This window comes from Petaurus breviceps, unplaced genomic scaffold, assembly GCF_028583685.1.
Source record: "Petaurus breviceps papuanus isolate PSGF00001 unplaced genomic scaffold, PetGlider_PUasm1.0 37, whole genome shotgun sequence".
Classification (NCBI taxonomy): domain Eukaryota; kingdom Metazoa; phylum Chordata; class Mammalia; order Diprotodontia; family Petauridae; genus Petaurus; species Petaurus breviceps.
In genome coordinates this window covers 74,493,828-74,514,680 of record NW_027186296.1, presented here as the reverse complement: position 1 = coordinate 74,514,680, position 20,853 = coordinate 74,493,828, and the positions used below count along the sequence as shown (strand labels likewise).

Sequence of the window (20,853 nt, the reverse complement as noted above, 5' to 3'; positions counted from 1 at the left end):
AAAAGGGAGACCTCGGTGCAGAGGAGACTTAAAACCACAGCAAATACAGATTTTTTAAGAGAATGTTTAGCCTAGGGAAGATAATATTTGGTGGTATATAATAAGCTGTCTTCAAATATTTTAAAGCTATCATCATAAAAATAGCTAGCATTTATATAACACTTAAAGGTTATAAATAATTATTTCATCTTCACAACAATCCTAGGAGATGGGTGCTATTATTATTGTCCTCTTACAGATGAGGAAACTGAGGCAGATGAAGTTCAGTGACTTACTTGCCCAGGGTCAAAGACCTCGTTTCTCAAATTATATTTGAGCCCAAGTCTTCCTGACTCCAAAACCAGCACACCATCTACTTCATCATCTAGCTTCTCGTATGGAGGTGAAATTTGATTGGTTTTACTTAGGCCCAGAGGGTAGCACTAGGAGCAATAACTGGAAGGTAAAGAGAGGTCAGTTTTGGTTTCATATAAGAAAAAAGCTTTCTAACAAATTAGATCTCTCCCAAAGTAGAATAGCATTTCTTAGAAGGGAGTGTTCAAGCCTTGCTAAGGATCTTGTAGTTCTACTCAGGTATGAGTTACACTAAATGTCTTTTGGTGTCTACTCCAATTCTGAGTCTTTGATTCAATGAGTTCATCAATGTTCTTTTTAGCTCAATTGTTGGGGGCTAAATCTGCTACTGTCTCCAAGTTCTTTGGCATGAGTTTTAACTATAGACGGCTTCTCGTTGTTGCTTGTTACCAACGATGGAAACAACTGAATTCATGCAGCAGCTGAATTACATTACTGTATTTTATTGTTCCTTTACTTTCTGATTTCTTACAGTAAAGATAAGACAGCTTTTGTAAAGACAAGAACTTTTTTAATGTAGGGATTTTGGGAACTTTATATATAGACTTTTGGGTTCATACTTGACAGAAAGGTAAATTTCTTGAGTTTTATACCTCATGAGCCACTGACCACCAGGAGGCTCTGATTTGAGGTATTAAAAGCTATTAAAAACCAGAAAGATAAAATATAGGAAGAAACTGGCAAGAGGGGAACAGTTAGCAGAGAAGCAGCTTTGTAGAGTACAGATTGTTCCTGAAGGGACTAAAGACATCAAAACTTGCAGTCTAGAATTGGAATTGCCAATTCATGGGTTTCTCCACTCATATCCTTCCCTGCTATAATGTGTTTTTACTAGCCCTCACAAACATTGTATGAAAGTTTATAGGAAGACTGATGCTTTGATTGTTCCTATCTTTGCTTTCTAACTAACTATGCAATTGTTGTTTTAATATTCCTGATTTGCTTTCACCTTATCTTTAAGGAAATGTTTTATGTTTAAGAATTAAAAGTGTCTGGCTAAGATGACAAAACAGGAAAATGACAAATGCTGGAGAGGATGTGGGCAAACTGGAACCCTAATGCATTGTTGATGGAGTTGTGAACTGATCCAGCCTTTCTGGAGAGCAATCTGGAATTATGCCCAAAGGGCTATAAATACTTTCATATCCTTTGATCCAGCAATACCACTCCTAGGGTTATATCCCAAAGAGATCATAGAAATGGGAGAAAGATCCATATGTACAAAAATGTTTATAGCAGCTCTTTTTGTGGTGGCAAAGAATTGGAAATTAAGGGGGTGCCCATCAATTGGGGAATCGCTGAACAAGTTGTGGTATATGCATGTTATGGAATACTATTGTGCTATAAGAAACAAGGAGCAGGCAGTCTTCATATTTACCTGGAGAGGCTTAAAAGAAGTGATGCTGAGTGAGAAGAGTAGAACCAGGAGAAATTTGTACACAATTACAGACACAACATATGTGTGATGACCAACTTTGATAGACTGGACTCTTCTCAGCAATGCAGTGATATAAGTCAATCCCAAAAGACTCATGATGGAGAGAAAAATGTGCATCCAGAGAAAGAACTAGAAAGAACTAAGTTTATATCCAGGTGGAAGCAAAATACCTGACCTTTTTCGTTCTCTTATATGGTTTTATGTCCTCTTTACCATTTTTCATTCCAGCTGGTACAATCCATCCTTATAACCTGACCAATGTATAATGTGAAAGTATTTACAGATCCTATACTTGACTATAAGCCGCCATGGGAGGGGAGGGGGGGGAGGGGGACAAAATGTGAAATTCAAGGAATTGTGGAATTGAATCCTGTAAACTAAAAGGAAACAAACAAATTAATAAAAAAAAATAAAGAGGTATCAAAATTAAAAAACAAACAAAAAAAAGAATTAAAAGTGTCATTGTGACTGATTTCATATAAATAGGAAATGTACCAGTAGGGGCTCAGAAGTTATAGTGATAAGTAGTGTGTGTGATAAGTAGAGTGTCTCCCCCATAGCAATTACCTGAAAGGCCTTGATAAACAGAAGCTGAGTTAAACCATGTGGTTTGTCTTCCCTTCCTGTCGGTAGGAAAAAAACAACAAACCTAACCTACTCATGTGAGGGCACCTTAAGGTGAAAGAAAGGAAGTGCAAGTGCCACTTCAGACACCACACCCATGAGCAATGCTGCCTCTGTGAGTAGGTTTGAGACAATAAGACATTGACAGGAAAGGGTCATAGCAGACAAGGTTTAATTGGGGACAATAGAGATCCCTTCCAATAAGGTAAATCCTTTCCTTTGGCGGGAATTCTATGGTGAGCATGGAGCTGATTACCAGACAGTGAAGGAGTAACCAGGAGTTAATGAATTGAACTGTTCCTGGAAACTGGAGAGGAATCTACCTATGAGTACAGAGGAGGAACCAAATTCCATAAAGTTGATAGAAAAATCCAAGAAGTGAAGTCCAGGTTAGCTGATCAAGATGGAGCAAATAGCCATCTAGTTTGTTTAGACCAGTATAATGTTTAGTGACAGAGGTAATGGAGGCTTAACAATGGAGCTAAGACTACTTTGTTTATGCTAGGAATATCTTTTATGGCTCTACCTCTCCTGAAACCCAAATGGACTCAACCCTCAGACTTGACTTGCTTCTTTGACCTATGTGGTCACTCAGGCTTATTATTTTAAAAATGTTAAAGTATGTAGATTATAAATGTGCACAAAAGTGAATTAAGACATAACAACTGAATTTTTCACCATGTCACAAAAATGTTTTCTATTAGTTTTCTTTTGACAAAAAATTTATTTACAGTTTGCAGATCACCTTACTCCTCAGAGTTGGTTCCAAATTCACCCAAAAAGGATATTTTTCCCTCAAAAATATAAAGCGTAACAGGCTTTGAAGGTAGTTCCAAAAATAGTTTGAATAATGACATCATTAGAATGAATGGCAGCCCCCCAATTACTTTTAAGGACTCAGCATTCATTTGTATGCATAAATTTAGTTTTTTGTTTGTTGGTTTGGGGTTTGTTTTTTCTTTTTTTTTTTTTAATCTGGACCTGTGACATCATCAGTGAAGGAGCTTCCAGTGTGTAAACTCTATCTACCAATACTGAGGCAATAGTCTTAGAGTTCTTTGAAAGTACTGAATAGGGGTGGCTAGGTGGAGCAGTGAATAGAGCACCAGTCAGGAGTACCTGAGTTCAAATCCAGCCTCAGACATTTAACACAAAAACTAGCCATGTGACCTTGGGCAAGTCACTTAACCCCAATTGCCCTCCAAAAAGCAAAAAAAAAAAAAAGTAATGAATAACATGCCCCATGTTCAAACAGTCAGTATATCTGAGATGGAGGACTTGAACTTTGTTCTTCTTTATCCCAAACATGGTCATCTTTTGATCATAACAGATTGTTTTTCCTTGTTGTTTAGTTGTTTCTAACTCTTCATGACCCCATTTGGGGTTTTCTTGGCAAAGATACTGGAGTAATTTGCCATTTCCTTCTTCAGTTCATTTTACAGATGAGGAAACTGAGGCAGAGTTAAGTGACTTGCCCAGGGTCACACAGCTAGTAAGTGTCTGAGGCCAGATGTGAACTCAGGAAGAGGAGCCTTCCTGACTCCAGGCTTCCATTATCTATTATGCCACCTACCTACCCCAGTTGCTTTTTCTACTGATTACTTGCTAAATTTAGCTCAAATCTAACTAGTCACTAATAAGGTCAGTTTTTATTTTCAATGTTATTTTTAACTTTTTTATAAGAAAAAAATTAAATTCAACTTCAGAAGTACAAGATGGGTGAGAAAAAGGTAATATGAAAAGGACCTGGAGATTTCAGTGGGCTGTAAGCTCAATGTGTCAAGTGTGAGTAGCCAAGAAAGCTAGAATGAGAGGCATAGTGTTTAGAACTAGAGAGGTATTCTTTCCCTGTACTTTACCCTGGTGAGACTATCCATTCTGTGCATATTTTTAGGAAGAAAATTGATAAACTGGAGTGGGGCTTGAGATCATCTCAGATGAGGATCAGTGGAAAGAACTAGACTGCATATAGCCTGGAGAAAAAACTTAAGGGCAGTATTGTGTGAAGACTGTCTTAAAGGATTTTAAGACTAATCAAGTGGAAGAGATTAAACTTGTTCTGCTTGGCTCCAAGGGGGCAAAATTAGGAGTAATGGGTGGAAGTTGCAAAGAAGCACATTTTGGTTTGATTAGACAAAACTTCATATGCTGGAGATGTTAACAGAGGATTTTAGTTCAGACATGGTTAGAACTACAGGGCTCTGAAGTCCCTTCCAAATAGGAAATTCTGATAATTATGGAGTGGAAGGGAAAAGAAAAATACCATTTCCATGCCTACATATCAAAGGCACCCTAGGAAAAACTGTGATGAATGGAGATGGCATTGCTCCTCCTCTCATGTATTATTTCATATAAGTGCCCTATGGACTTTGCCCAGGCCCTGTCAGTGCTCCTCAAACAAAAATGGCTGAATTAGGAAGTTTAAGAAATCAATGAAAGATGATGATGAAAGATGATTAATAACATCCCATTAAATAGCTGTGTGACTTTGGGAGATTTACTTAATCTCTTCTGACTTCATTTTCTCAATTGTTAAGAAGGTCATTTGGCCTAAATTATAAATTCAGACTAGAAATTAAGATGAAACCTTAAAGGTCATGGCCCAACCTCATTTTATAAATAAGAAAACTGAGGTCCAGCTTCACCAACTAGAGTAGGGACACGGAGATGTTTTGTCACCTGAGTTTAGAACTCCCAGATCAGTGGTTTTTCCAGCTCTCCCACATCCTCAAAGGTCCTTTCCAGCCAGGGATGTGATGGAGCCGGCTCGGAGGGGGAATCTGATCGTAAAATGTTCAGCAGGAGCTCGGAAATCGGCAAATGCTACAAATTAGAAGCCTGGTTTTTTTTTTGTTTTGTTTTGTTGATTGTCTGACTTTAAGAAATCAATCGAGAAGATGTTCATAATACAGATTAAACTTAAAACTATCAAGGGAACTTTTTTCCCCCAAGGAGGGTTGGTTCTTAAACATTTACCAGCACACGCCTGCTCCCAGCTGAAAAATCTAAGCTCCTAGGATGTCACCTTGGGTCCTGCATCAAACGGCCCGGTGGTGGATGAAACTCTACCCATACTAGACGCCCTTTCCCTGCTTCCGAGAGCCGCTTGGGACAGAGATACGGAATTCGAACTCAAGGCCCGAGACTCCAAGTTTCGCTGCGCCAGGACGCCTACTTTAACTGCACTCGTCCAGCTGCTTCCCCTTCTCACCCCTCCTAATTCGCTGATATTTGGCGGCATTGATTGGAGGGTTTGAAGGATCTTATGCACCAAAACTCCGCCCTGAGCCTCCCGCAAAGACACGCCCCCAGGAGGTCGTCTCTCTAAGGGCGTTACACGTCATTACGCTCTCTGTAGCGTGTTGTCTAGCGGCGAGGGGCGGGACTTCCTCTCCAGGACTGGGGCCGCTTCCGCCGGAAATACTATCCTTCTAGACCGGTTCGAAATCTTTTGGCGGCTGCGCCAGATGGCCTGTAGAGTGTTCTCTGTGCCGGAGCGCCTTCCGGTTTTTTTCTTTGTTATTGGACCTCCCGGGGAGGGCCGGGCTGGCAGGGACCGCCATCGAGGCTGGAGAGAGAGGAGGATGTCTGGGGTTAGGAGCAGGGTTCGAGCGGGGACGGCCCTGACTACGTCTCAGTGTTTGCTGTGGGGGGTGGGAGTGGGAGGAAAAGAGTGGGGTGCCCTCCAGGGCACACTGCGCCCTTCCCTTGGGGCTCGAGGGCTGTACATGGCATGTGTCCATCCGCTTCTCTAGAATCAGAACTGGAAGGGACCTTAACCTGTGTTACTCCAGGGATGGAGGCACTGAGGCCCAGCAGGGATTTTGACTTGGCCAACAAGGCACACGGGGAGTAAATAGCAAAACTGAGATTTGAACCCTTGTTCTCCGACTCAAAATCCGCTGCTCTTTACCACTGTACGACCTAGAAGGAAATGTAGAATTCACTCAGCGACCACAATTTCCTATGGGCCAGGCCCCGTGCTTAGTGCTGGGGACACCGAGGCGGAAAGGCCCTGCTCCCAGGAGCCCACGTTCCAGTATCACCTACCGCGTACCAACCGAGAGGAGGGAAGGTAACGTCCGAGGGAAGGCGCTGGGGCGAGGGCGGGCCCCGAGGCCGGGAAAGGCCTGCCGAGAGTGGAATTTGAGCTAAGACTTGAAAGAAGCCAGGGAAGCTAAGGGGAGGGGACGGTGTTCCAGGCCTGGGCAGAGCCGGTGCAAAGCTTTGGAGTCCGGAGATAGTGAGGTGTGCAGAGCTGGGTCGTTCAGTGCGGGAGGGAGTTAGGAAGGAGCCACGTTTTAGATGCCCAAGAATGGACTTTTATCTGGAGGTAATAGAGTCCCTAGTGAGTAGTGGGGAGAGAGACTTGAGGCAGGAAGACAAATTAGACGAAATAGTCCCAAGTGTGGGCCTGTACTAAGGTGGTGTGACTTCTTGAGTGGGGAGATGACTTAGAAAAGAAATAAGAATGTAGAAACTGCAAGTTTTGACGAGTTATATTAGAGAGTATCTAGCCCAAGTCTTGGATTTTACTTAAGAACCTGGTCTATAAAGTGGTACAACTAATCCAGTGTTCAGTAGTCATCTCATGTTCTGTTTTTCATACATGTATTGTGTTAAGGGCCTCTTAATTGTATGTATAAGCTCTAGGGATAAGAAGACAGAACGGAACAACTGGCCACATGTTGCTTACTTTCTACTTTGTTACCAGTGTCATTTGTGTTACTTGTTATAGCAGACATGGGTCCTTATTTGAAGAGAGAATTCATGGCAGGTATAGACACTTTCAATAGGCTTATCTGACTTCCTGTTAATACTAGAAAGAATATTTTATTTGGAATAGAAGCCTGGGTTCAAATTCAGATTTTGCTGAGCAAAATTGGACGTCACTCCACCTGGTAGAATCTCCTTTTCCTCATCTTGTAAATGAGGAAGTAGAAAGAACCTTCTAATTCTAGAACCATGACTAAGTGCCTGCTGTATGCAAAGCTCTGTGCTTAGTGGAGGTATTGCATGAGTCTCCTTGGAGTTTAAGTCTTTATAGTCACCATTTTCGATTAATTTGTATTAAAGGGAAAGAGGGTGTAGGACTGATATGTACAATTCTATTAATTTCTTCCAAAACTAAGTTCAAATTTTGATTCACTTATGAAATACTATAAATGGATGTTGATATAGTCTTAAAATATTTTAGAGAGCTGCAGACTCCATTCGGAAGAAATGGCTCTTAGAATTAAAATTGCATTTGTAGCATTTCTTGCCATCTCTGCTTTGCTTATTTAATGAAGAGACTACTTTTTTTCCCGTGATTGTGAAGATGATCTTTTTTTTAATTGTTTATTTTCAGGGTATGAGTTTCTTTAAAAAAATCAGTTGGCTTTATGTTTTGCACATGCATCTAAAAACAACATAAGAATCTCTGGCTCATTTACAAATTGTAAAATTTTTTTAAATTACCAGGTTGTTCTGTACTTCTGTCAGAGAGTCCATCTTCAGTCTAGCATATCTTGAGCTTTTAATGCTATGTTTAGGTTTTAAAATATTGCCTTTAAACATGCTAAAGGCAAAGACCTAAGGTAACTTCGTCAAGCAAGTTGGGTTTTTTTTAACATTAATTTTTAACTCTTTAAGTTTTACAAGGAACTGTAATTGATGAATCTAGGTAGGAAATGAGATAAGCTAAGTCAAATTCATCGTTAGAAATTAAAAATTATTTAAAATATGGTAATATCTATACATCCAGCTCAGTGGAAATATACAGTGTAAATTCAAATACTTATTCATTATTCACACTAATTGGGACCTATTTCAACATTACAACATATTTTTTATCTTTTAGAATAGTGTCACCTTTATTTACTAAATAATAATGAGTCATCCAAAGTTACACATAGTAAGGGCACAGTTCATTGAATAGCTAGACATAACCTGACTCCTCTTTGATTCTAGGCCAATCTCCTATTTAGATCACTTTTCTTAAATGGTCCTAGAAGGGGGAAAAATTGGAAGGGTAAAAAAAATCTAATAAACAACACTAAAATTGAGGATTTTGGTATCTTGTACAAAGGAAGACTAATAGAAAATATTGTGACAGAATTTTGAAGTGGTGCTTTAAGCATGCAAAGGAAGTGTGCTTATGTTTCATTGAAAGGTCAATAATTATACATGGCTGGTAGCCCCCATTTTTCCATTTTCTTTAAAAGAAAAACTCAACCTCTTGATGCCATCATGTCTGTTTGGGCTTTGAGTGAAAAGTAATGCTGAGCCTAGAGCAAAGCTTTTTGTAGCTCTTGACTTTTGTTCCTCAACATAACAAGTTTAAATTTGACTTCTTGGAAAAGTATTAAGCTTCTGTTAGTTCTCAAGAGCAGCTCTGTCCATTCAGGCTTCTAAAGCTTCCTGCAAGTTATATAGAGAAAGGAGATTATTGAAGTTTCCTCATGATGATTTGGTGCTTGTAAACAGATAAACTGTAGGGTGATTCGATTTAAATAATAGAAATCACTTACATATGACACTTCTATGTTTCTCCTACTTTCTTTGGTTAGTGTGAGTTTGAAGGTTAAGCGTGCCAGTTGACACATAGCTTGCTGGACTATCCAGAAAATAACAATCAAAATGATTTGACAATTATCAGTTACATGGTCTTATAAAAAGGATTGAAATGTGCTAACCTTGCAATTCCCCTTATCTTTTGTTAAATCCTGAAATTTTTTTTATTAGGAAAGTTGTTTTTAATAGCAGATTAGTTGTCGTCAGACTTTTAAGACTTTTGCCTCAAAGGTCAGAGGCTAGGATTAAAGAGGTGGGTGGAATGGCTAGGGCTGCCAGGTAGTTTTTATTTATTATAGGTGCTAAAAAAGACAAGTTTGCATGTGAAGCATTTTGAGTATAGTCATTTAGGGTGTCATTTCTTGTTTGTACTTCATGTACAAACTGAGAATTCCATGGGGACTTGGGAACTGGGATGAGGGTAGAGAGCTGGTGCTTTCCTGTTAGACATTTTATATGGCATTGACCCCTCTGAAGTTTTTTGTGTGTCACTAGCCCCTTAGGAATGTAAAACTTGGAAGAAAGACCAATGTGCCTCTGAGAAAAGCCACATCATTAGTCTTTGGGAGTGTTAACAAAGGAAACTACAAGAATCATGCCCAGGTTTTTGGTATAGAATTAAGCAAGTGAAAGTAGATAGTATGATTGTTTCAGAAGATGAAAACTAGGGACAGTTTTATCCTCCAGTGAGTATTGCTTCATTTGGCCAGGAGGGGGAGAAAGGAGAGCTGCTGATAAGGTTTTAGTAAATGATTTAAATAGAGCCAATAAAACAGCATAAATCTAAGGGAGAAAGGGGGCTATCCAGCTTAAATTCCAGAGAGTAACAGAATTGATAGTTTTTGTATCTAGTAAATTGTTTCATTTTTTCCAGGACTCTTCACTTATGGCCAACAGAGGAAATGCTGACTGTCTGGGGGCTTATTCTCAGATAATGAGTTCATCTGCTACTTGCATATAGTAAATTTGTTCAGCAGCTATTAATTGCAGTGAAGTGAGTATACAGGGACTTTGAAGATTCAGATCTAAATTTGAATTTCTGAAAGTAAGAGAATTGACCTATTCTGTTCTGAACATTTTAACATTCCAAAGGAGAAAATATTTTGATTCAGAATTTGAATCTCCTGGAGGCCTAAGAAAGTGGAGTCATTGAAGTTAAGCTGACTCTTCTGATACTAGCCTCCTAAATGAAAAGGTCGTTGGAACAGGCCCTGTCTTCAAGATGAATTCAGGCCCTACTTCATCAACCAACACTGAATATAAAGTTTACCATATTCTGACATTATAAAATGACTCATAACTTTTCAGACTCTTGGAGTCATAACTACCTACTGGAGGGATGTGGCATTATAGAGCTCCTTTAGTAGTTGTCAGGAGGGTAAGACTTTATTTTTTCCTGGAGTGGCTATTGTTATTGTAAATAGCAATAACTCAACTTTGTTCTGAACTCTGGTCCCAAATCATCCACCCCCTACTGGACATTTCCTCCTGGATGTTCCTCAGTGCCTCAGACTCAGTATGTCCAAAATGGATATGGAAAATAAGGTTAGAGTCAGTGATTCCAAGGTTATAGACCTCAGTAACTGAGACACTTGTAGTACACTCAGTTGAAATAGGGTAATTTGGAAGAGAGACAGTTTCAACCAACAACTAAGAAACTAAAAAATACAGTCTTCCATCTGTTCTTCATCTTCATTAGGACCACTAGTTCTATAACTTTTTTAGGTTGTCATCCCTATTATGACTTCACTGTCCTCCCTTTACATTTTTAATTGTAATTAACTAGTTCAACTCTACACTCCCCTATACTTTCAGATCCCTTGTTCTAATATACTGTCACTTCTCATGCTTTGTCATATCCCTACCCAGTATAATTCCTACCATCTACCATTGCCATTCCTCTCTTGCTGCTTCTGAGAGGATCTGGTTAAAGTCAGTTAAGGTGGCAACAAGAAAATTATGTCACTGTAATAAAAGAAATAATTTTACTCTTCCGTCATTGATTCTTTATCCTATCCTTCCCAGAGACTATTCCAAAACTCCTTCCTCTAGCCTCACAACTGAGAACCTTTCCTATTCTAATTTCTTTTTCTTATTGCTTGAGCCAACATTTCTAGTACAATATTAAATAATAGAGGTAATAATAGGCATCTTTGTTTCACTGTTGATTGTATTAGGAAGGCTTCTAGCCTATCCTCATTACAGATAATGTTTGGTGATGGTTTTAGATAAATATTGTTTATCATTTTAAGGTAAATTCCATTTATTCCTATGTTCTCTAGTGTTTTTAATAGGAATGGATACTGTATTTTGTCTAAGGCTTTTTCTGCTTCTATTGACAATCCTGACTTCTGTTGGTTTTGATATTGATGTGGTCAGTTATGCTAATAGTTTTCCTAATATTGAATCAGTCCTACATTCCTAGTATAAATCCCACCTGCTCATAGTATATGATCCTTGTGATATATTGCTATAATCTCATTGCTAATATTTTATTTAAAATTTTTACATCGATATTCATTAGGGAAATTGGTCTACCAGATTTGTGTCATAAAAGGAATTTGGTAGGACTCCTTCTTTGCCTATTTTTCCAAATAGTTTAATTCTTTAAATGTTTGGTAGAATTTGCTTGTGAATCTATCTGATCCTAGGAATTTTTTCTTAGGAAGTTCATTGATGGATTATTCAATTTCTTTTTCTAAGATTGGGTTATTTAAGCTTTTTATTTCTTTTGTTAATCTGGAAAATTTACATTTTTGTAGATATTCATCCATTCAGGTGTATTTCTTGTAAACAACATATTGTAGGATTCTAGTTTTTAATCCATTCTGCTATCTGCTTTAGTTTTATGGGTGATTTCAGCCCATTCACATTTATAGTTAAAATAGCTAACTCTGTATTGTCCTCCATGCTTTTTTTCTTTTTTTGCTGGTTTTTCCCCCTCTCTCTTTTAGCCCCCACCCTTTCCCTTCTCACAAGTGTTTTGCTTCTGATCACCATCTTTTCCAGTATACCCTCCCTTTTTTCAGTCTCCCCTCTGCCTTCTATTATCCCCTCCCTTTTTACTTCTTTATAGGGTAAGATAGATTTCTATATCCAACTGAGTGTGTATGTTAATTCCCTCTTTGAGCAAATTTTGATGAGAGTAAGATTTAAGCTTTGCCCCTCACCCTCCATCCCCATCTTGCCCCCCCCCCGCCCCCTCCCAGTTCAATTTTCTTTCTCATTCCTTTATTTTGTTTTTTAGGGGGTATCAGCCCAGCAAAGTTACCTTATATCCATATCTTCTGTCTTCATATACTCCTTCTAATTGCTCTTATAGTAATAAAGTTAAGAATTACATATATTATCTTGCCATATAGAAATATAAACAGTTTAACCTTATTGAATATCTTACGTTTTCTTTTTCTTGTTTCTTTTTTACCTTTTTATGTTTCTCTTGAGTCTTGTATTTGGAGGTCAGACTTTTTATTCAGCTCTGGTCTTTTAATTAGAAATAGAGGACTTGAAAGCCTCTTTTTAATTAAATGTCAATTTTTTCCTTGAAAGATTATATTCAGTTTTGCTGGGTAGGTGATTCTTGGTTTTAATCCTAGCTCCTTTGCCTTTCAGTATATCATATTACATGCCCTTTGGTTCTTAAATGTGAAAGCTGCCAAATCCTGTGTTATCCTCACTGTAGCTCCACTATATTTGAATTGTTTCTTTTTTGTCTGCTTGCAATACTTTCTCCTTGCTGTATGAGCTCTGGAATTTGGCTGTGATGTTCCTTGGAGTTTTCGCTTTGAGATCTCTTTCAGGTGGTGATTGGTAGATTCTTTGAATTTCTATTTTGCCCTGTGGTTGTAATATCTCAGGATGGTTTTCCTTGATAATTTCTTGAAAGATGTCCAGTCTTTTTTTTTTTTTCAATCTTGACTCTCAGATATTCCAGTAATTCTTATATTTTCTCTTCTGGATTAGTTGTTTTTCCAGTGAGAAATTTCACATTTTCTTCTATTTTTTTACTTTTTCGGTTTTATTTTTCTGTATTTTGATGTCCCAGAGAGTCATTAGTTTCTACTTGTTCAATTCTAATTTTTAAGGAATTTTAAGGAAATTTCTTCAGGGAGCTTTTGTATTTTCTTTTCCCTTTGGCCAATTTCATTTTTTAGGGAGTTATTTTCCTTGGTGAATTTTTGTACATTTTCCCCATGCTATTGACTCTTTTCATGATTCTTTTGTATTGCTCTGATTTCTTTTCCCAGTTTTTCTTCTACTCATATTCAGTTGCCAAATCTTGTCTTTCCACCTCCACAACCTCTTACACAATCAACTCCTCTCTTAACTCATGGCTACTCCCCTGGTTCAGGCAAATCTTCCAGTCATCTCCCTGACTCTAAGTCCAGTACCTTATTCCACCACCTAGACCTTTTTATTATAGTGAGAAGAAAGTATTGGCAGAAGGAGGAGAGCAGTGGTTCCGTTTTGCTCTGGGCCACATAGGATCCTCACTTATCTTTCTGATATACTTTTTCAAGGGTATAGGCATGTGGAGGAGGAAGAAATAAGCTAAATTACCTTTTAAAGGACTTTTAAATTTAGTATTTCTTTGATTAATCATAATATGTTGTTAAAAAATAATAAATGCTGGGGCAGCTAGGTGGCGCAGTAAATAGAGCACCAGCCCTGGAGTCAGGAAGACCAGAGTTCAAATCCAACCTTCAGACACTTAACACTTACTAGCCCTGTGACCTTGGGCAAGTCACTTAACCCCAATTACCCTGCCCTCTACCCTCCAAAAAGCCCCCCCAGAAAAATAATAATAATAAATGCTTTGCTAGCTGTGTATTTATTAAGCTTTTACTCAATATCATGAAAACCTGTCTTCAAAAACTTTTTATTGGGTATATTTATATCAGCAGAAAAATAGTCATCTGTGTAGCAATTCTAATAAATTACTCTAATTCTACTAGAATTGTTATCTTGGGTTTTATATGATTTGACTTTCCAGTCCCACCCAGTTAAAAAAAAAAGTCCTTTCCTATAATTGCATAATGTAGTCAGTGACATTAGGCTTATATTAGCTCCTTCCTTGTCCTGAAATACAAAACTGAACCTTTGGATAAATTACCAAGAGCTATATAATTAGTTAGAAATAAAACCAATAGTGGAACTGAGAGCTTTTGATAATTTCCTGTACTTTTACAGAAAACTCTTCAGTGGTTATTCTATGTAAGAAGTCTTTGTTGTTCATAGAGCAGCTTCTCTGTGTGATTGCTTGACTTTTTTTTCCCCCAACAGGCTAATGTAAAGGTGACTGGGTGTGTCCTCTTGATGGAAACCAGCTATGTGAACAAGATCACTGTATTGAAAGTGCAGATGTTGGTTTGAATGACTCTTTAATGTTTGCAAAAATGGGTTTGTTTTTAGACTGGGCTTCTTTCTTGATACTTGGTAAAAAGGATGTATAGAAATGGTAATATATCTTACTGATGAAGAAAAAGCAAGGTAACTTGAATTATTCTCATTTTTTTTTTCATTTGAGTGTCATTACTTTAAGACAAATAAAAAATTTTATTAAAAATCTTAGCCTCTGGGTTTTTCTATTTTATGGAGTCATATAGAATTTTGAGCACTGTCATTAAATACTATATGTCCTTAACATTTTTTGTTATGGAAGTAAATCTACCACATTGCTTGGACAAGTTGTTAATTCATGAATAACGTGAGATTAGAAGCTATGTTTCTCCAGTAGATAGAGGTTTTCAAAACATAAAACTTTTATTCTTTTTGTCATACCTAATAGGTGTTAAAAATGATGGGAAATTTTAAGTGAGGCATTATTTTGAATGTGATAAAGATTTGGTTATAAGATTAGAGCATAGACGAGTTGAGATGTATGACATTAATTTGGCTACTATATGAACATTCTAGCTTCATTAATGCAAGACAGTTATAATTTAATTCATATAATAGTTTTACAGCTAATATATATGCAGAGCTTAAAGGTTGCCTGCCAAGTTTTAAAATTACCATTGAAAACTGAAACAATAAGCAGAAATGAAGTTTGGTTAGGGTAGAGTTTACTGACAGTTGAACACCAGAGTGGTGATGAGAATAGTATATCTGTGATTTCCAAAGCAGTCACTCTCCGTTATGCAGAGGCAGGCAGCATAATTGTTTAACCAATGTATATGCTCTGTTATTAAGTATCTGTTGCTTTTCAATTGCCCTCATTCTTCCTTGTGCCAAAAATTTCCATCTCTTTAACTTTAACTGCTCGTTCCCCATTACTGACTTGAGAAGAGCTACACTCAGCCGTCACATGAGAGGACACCAGCTACAAAATGTCCCTGTCAGATGTGACTACAGGTATTCCCTTTGGACAATACATCATTTCTTTGTTGTTGTTCAGTTGCTTTCAGTTGTGTCTGACTGTGACCCCTTTGGGGGCTTTCTTGGCAGACATATTGGAGTACTTTGCCATTTTCTTCTCCAACTCATTTTACAGATGAGGAAACTGAGGCAAACAGGGTTAAGTGATTTGCCCTGGGTCTGAGGCCAGATTTGAACTCAGTCATTCTGACTCCAGGCCCAGCACTCTATCTACAAAGCCACCTAGTTGCCCTTACTAGGCTTCTGTCACTCAACAAATATTGAACAGCTTCTGTATATATTGTAGTAGAGAAGGTTATCATGGGTCAGTTCACCTGACTTATACCATGAGGAGGAAGACAACTCAAAGACAACTAATAATATAGTCTTCTTAGAAGTGTTGAGCCCAGAGAAGAGATCAAGGGATTAGGGAAGGCTTTGTGGAAAAGGTGGCACTTCAGCTGGACCTTGAGGATATCTAGCAGAGATGGGGAACAGGGAATGTAAATGATGTTTTGGGTAAGATGGGGATTTGAAGCTACTGTGTTGTAGTGAGAAAAGGTTAGAACCTGGAATCAGGCCTGGGTTGAGAGTTCTAAAACCGCATGACCTTGAGGAAGTTGTTTAACCTCTCTTGGTCTCAGTTTCCTCTTTTTTTTTTTTTTTAAGCAATCGGGGTTAAGTAACTTGCTCAAGGTTACACGGCCAGTTATTATTTCTGGGTGTGGTGCTGAGTATCTGAGCCCGGATTTGATCCAGGTCATCCCAACACTGGAGCTGGTGCTCTTACTCGCTGAGCCACCTGGCCGCCCCTAAGCAATTGGGGTTAAGTAACTTGCTCAAGGTTACACAGCCAGGTGTTTCTGGGTGGGTGCTAAGTGTCTGAGCCCGGGATTCGATCTCCAGGTCTTCTCAACACTGGAGCCGGTGCTCTTACTCGCTGTGCTACCTGGCCGCCCCTCAGTTTCCTCTTCTGTAGGAAATAGAGATAATCTTGCAATGCTTATGTTACAGAATTGAAGGCAGTGTGCTTTGTAAATGGGAGCTATTGGTGTGAACTAAGGCCTGAAAGTAGGAATGTGTAATACATGTTTATAAAGATAATACACCACCAAGAATACGAAAACTAAACTGAAGATTAGACTTATTCTCTAGGCAACCTAAAGTGGGGAAACAATATGACAAACTGTCTTATTAAGATCAGTCCCATCATGTGACAGGTAGACTGAAGGTAAAGTAGATTTACCTTTGCTGTGGCATGATTAAGTCCTCAAGCAGGGTCATTTCACCAGGAGCCAAGGGAAAGAGCAGTGAATAGAAGGGTATCCTATATACATGCACGTATGGTTTGGCAGCTTTGATTTACTCTTGGGTGTTTTCTTTATATACGTATATTTATGTGTGAGCCCACTTTTATACATTCATTTATGATGTATAGTGTAACAACTTTTGCCTGTTCCTGAAGTTTGTATTCATCACTCAGGCAGTATACCCCACACTTCAGATTTCCCAGGTTCCCAGATTCCTTGATCCTCTGCCTCCCACCCATAAGTCTTAGTTTCCCTTCTGTTTTTTCAGAAGATAGGGACATAATCACTATCCCTTAAATGTTTGTTTATGGCATAACCACGTAACATGATACTTCTGTGTCAAATTCAAATCTTGCTTCCCCTGTGAAGGTCTTTCCTAACCATCCTTGTCCACACTGATCTCTCTCCAAATAGAATGAGAGGGCATTTGTTAAGTGTTTCAGACACTGTTAAGACACTAGGAATTCAGATACAAGTCAGTGAGACAGACCGTCCTCAAGAAGCTTATATTCTAATAGGGGAAGGTGCTAGAAAGGAGGAGGGAGAATATATGAGTGGTAGCATGATTTGGAAATGGCCCAGAAATGACATGGAAGCCTGGATACTTTCTATAATTTTCTGCCTTCTAATTTTAGGTATAGAGTATTTTTTTAATATATATTTTACTTTTTTCCCAATTACATATTAAAACAATTTTTTGACATTTTTAAAAGTTTTTTGATTTCCAGATTCTATCCCTCCTTCCCTCCCCACTCCTGTCCCTGAAACAGATATAGGTTATACATATGCAATCAAGTAAAACATTTCCTTATTAGTCATTTTGTACAGGAAGACTTGAATAAAAGATAAAGAAAACAAAGTGAAAAATAGCATGCTTCAGTCTATATTCAAACAATATCACTTTCTCTTAAGGCAAATAGTGTGCTTCATCATTAGTCCTTTGGGATTGTCTTGGATCATTGTATTGCTGAGAATAGCTAAATCATTCACAGTTCTTCAAACAATATTGCTATTACTGTGTACAGTGTTTTTCTGGTTCTGTTCACTTCACTGTGTATCAGTTCATGTGAGTCCAGGTTTTTCTGCAATCATCCTGCTTGTCATTTCCATCACAATTGTATACCACAGCTTATTTAGCCATTCCCAAATTGATGGGCATCCCTCAATCCCCAGCTATTAGCCACCACAAAAAGAGCTGCTAGAACTGTTTTACACTGCATCTTATCCCCCATCGGACCTAGTACAGTGCCATATGCAAAACAGGTTAACCAATTTTTGATCCTATTTGGAAAGTTGCTAAAAGGGGGGGGGGGGGTCGGCAATTGGGGAAGGAGGAATCAAATTGTAACATGTGCTATTGTACTTTTAATAGGTTGAGCTAGCTAATTGGTGTGATTGAGGGTTCCCAAGGAATCCCCAAAATAATTACTCCCCTGAACCTGAAATTCATTAAAGATTGATTGCAATTTGTAAAATTCAGGTACTGTTAGCAGTATGATGCCATCTGGTATGGTGCCTTGGAAGAAGTCCTAGCCTGGACAGCTACTTTCTGTCTGTACCCATCAGCTTCTCCAAGAGTCTTTCCAGCTCTAACTTTATGATTGTATGAGTAATACATTAAGTTTTTAATACTTTAACAAAAATGGCTATATCAGATCCCTTTTTTCCATCTAACTGGAGAGACCTGACCAGCATGAGTACATCTAAAATTAAGAGTTTTGGGGGTGGGGGCTAGGAAGCAAAGGGGAAATTTGGGGGAGGGAGCATCAAGGACCATTTTTACCAACTGCACTTTTTTTTTTCTAGAATCGAGCCTACCATCAGACACCAATCTAGTCTAGAAGACTGTGGCAAACTTTGGCATTGAAATTCCATTACAAACTCTCAACGATCCAGGTTTTTCTAAAGAAAAACAGGGTTGCACAAAATGTTGAAATGGATAGCTAAATGTATAAAGATGCTGTGCAATATCCACATTAAAAAAAGATAATCTATGGTTGTCATAGTCAAGTAGGATTCCAATCTTCTTTGGGGGAACTGTAATCTGGATCTCTGGAGTAACGCCGTTGTGCAGAAATTCATATTTATGCCTGAAAATTTGAAAACAAATAAAGCTTCACAAAACTCGTGGCTTTGCTATTGTATATTCCTGATTTTATTAACATTTTTATGACATTTCCTTCGTTAAATGAATACCAAAGTAATTTGTTGTTTCCAAAGCCATATATTTTCCAAGCTGTGTCTTCTCTCAGCATTTGACTCAAGAGACTAATTTCAAATTTGTTTGTGCTGAGCAAATCACGCTACCTAAGAAACTCAATATAGTGTTTTCATGAAACTCATTTTACATTTAAAATTCCTGTAGGAAACTGTTAAAACATAAATTTAAGGAACTTTATAGTATTTGGGTGGAAAAATATGCTTTGTAATAAAGGAAATTCAGAATTAACATCTTGATAGTTTAAGGGCAAACAGTGTTGCTTAACAATATAATTAGGTATTTTGGTTTAAAGGGGAATTAAACTGCCCAAAGAAACAGGAAATTTTAACTCTACAGAGATTATTTGTCATCTCTGGCACCTTTTATAGAATCTTCCATCTTTGGCTCAATACCCAAATGAGTGAATAACTTGCCCTGTGTGCTCTAACCCACTGATTCCCAGTGATTGCACTGAAATTCTTTGGCTCACCTTTTAGACACCTACTGGTGTCACAGCAGACCAAGCTGCTTTCTTGTATTAAGCTTTTCCTCTTCTAAATGGAGCAGTTCCAAGGAGCTAAAATGACTATATCATGGGAATGAAGATCACTCATTAGGAGTAGCAACAGTACCTAGAATTAGACTCCTGGACCAGTCACTGTTGCAGCTATGCTAGGAAAGGCAGGATGTGATGGGACACTAAGAAATCTCTAGTGAGAGGCTTCATGGTGGAGTGGAAAGAGCTACATTTAGAGTCGAGTCACAGAACTGATTCTAACAGGTCTTTGGACCCCAGAGTCAATGCACTTTCCCCTGTCTTCTGCTTTTCAACACTACCCTTGCTTTTCTTTTGTCCTCTCCAGTTTTTTTTCCTAATCTCTTTAATTAAACAACCATACTCCTGAAGCACTATCAGTAGGACAGGTCCAATAAAGACATTAAATTTAGCCTTTTTGTTTCCTGTGTTTCAACTTTAATCACTTACAAATTCAATTATGATGAGAGGTTATTGGATAACCTCTCATGCTCTCAGTTTCCTCTAGTGTAAAAAAAATAGAGATTTTTTTTCATGTGCCATTGTGCCTAGCCCTTCATCTGCCAGTATACCCATCCCTAATACGGACTATTAAGAGGACCTCTACTTCCCTTGGTGTGTGATGGAAAATTCAGAATTTGAGACATGTGTTGTCCTAAAATATTGCTGGGACTACCTGAGTTAACCAGATAGGAAGGATCAAATGATACTAATTTAAAAGCTAGAAAGTAGAAGTGGCAAGTTGTTTCATCTAGAGTAGCTGCTGGGGCTTGAGGGGTTTGATGATCTGCTCAACACTTGGCACACCCTCCTTCCTGCATTTTAGCCTAGGTCACCTTTGGACAGCTACAAAAGCAGAAGTCTAGGAATCTGACTTAATGAGGCTCTCCCATTCAGATTTAAATGCTGTTATCTATTCTAAAGAGTCAAGTGTTCCTGCCTACCATTCTGTTGTTTTCAATCTCTTTTTTGGAGATAGTTTTGTGATCTGGCTCTGGGCACAGTAATCCTTAGAACATCCAAATGGATTTCTGATGCAGTAAAAAATTCAGCTCTATACTTGCTGAATATGTTTTATGGGGAAAAATTAAGGCTTACCTTATCTGCTTGGACAAAAGATTCAATTAGAGTTATTACACTAATCTCTTGGAGAGCAATGAAAAGTAACAATTTGTGGGAATGATGCAGATAGGAACAGGAGCCTCATAAAGCCAGGGAGGTCCTAGGCAAGGTCAGACTACTTAGAAAGGCAATTAGACATTTTCTTGATGGTCAAATGAAATTATCCTTTTTTTTTCTTTTTTACAATTTTAGAAGTGGAAGAATGGTGCAAGAATATTCTTCCCTGTTGGAAATTCTATACCATGGGGATTTACCCCCAACTGTTTCGTTGAAGTAGTGTGACACTGGTCCGGAATGTCTAAGGAAAGAAATTTGTGTCCCTGACCACAAATCAGAGAGAACCACAGTATAAACTTCC

At 38.2% G+C, this 20,853-nt stretch overlaps 1 protein-coding gene, 1 long non-coding RNA gene and 1 other non-coding gene across 3 annotated transcripts in view; 2 read left to right on the top strand and 1 right to left on the bottom strand.

Moving 5' to 3' along the window:
• Window positions 1-5,782: 5,782 nt before the first annotated feature.
• On the top strand, window positions 5,783-19,076 carry LOC138169347 (uncharacterized). Its single transcript, XR_011170327.1, has 4 exons — window positions 5,783-6,491; window positions 9,846-9,965; window positions 14,255-15,325; window positions 18,445-19,076. It is a non-coding gene; the product is annotated as an uncharacterized lncRNA (long non-coding RNA).
• On the top strand, window positions 10,096-10,227 carry LOC138169694 (small Cajal body-specific RNA 15). Its single transcript, XR_011170443.1, has one exon. It is a non-coding gene; the product is annotated as a small Cajal body-specific RNA 15 (non-coding RNA).
• Window positions 18,355-20,853, bottom strand: part of FSD2 (fibronectin type III and SPRY domain containing 2) — a 68,244-nt gene continuing 65,745 nt past the window's right edge. The window contains exon 13 of the mRNA XM_069098724.1: window positions 18,355-18,728. Within this exon, the coding sequence (XP_068954825.1) occupies window positions 18,476-18,728 (253 nt within the window). The 3' untranslated portion in view covers window positions 18,355-18,475. The remainder of the gene's footprint in view (window positions 18,729-20,853) is intronic.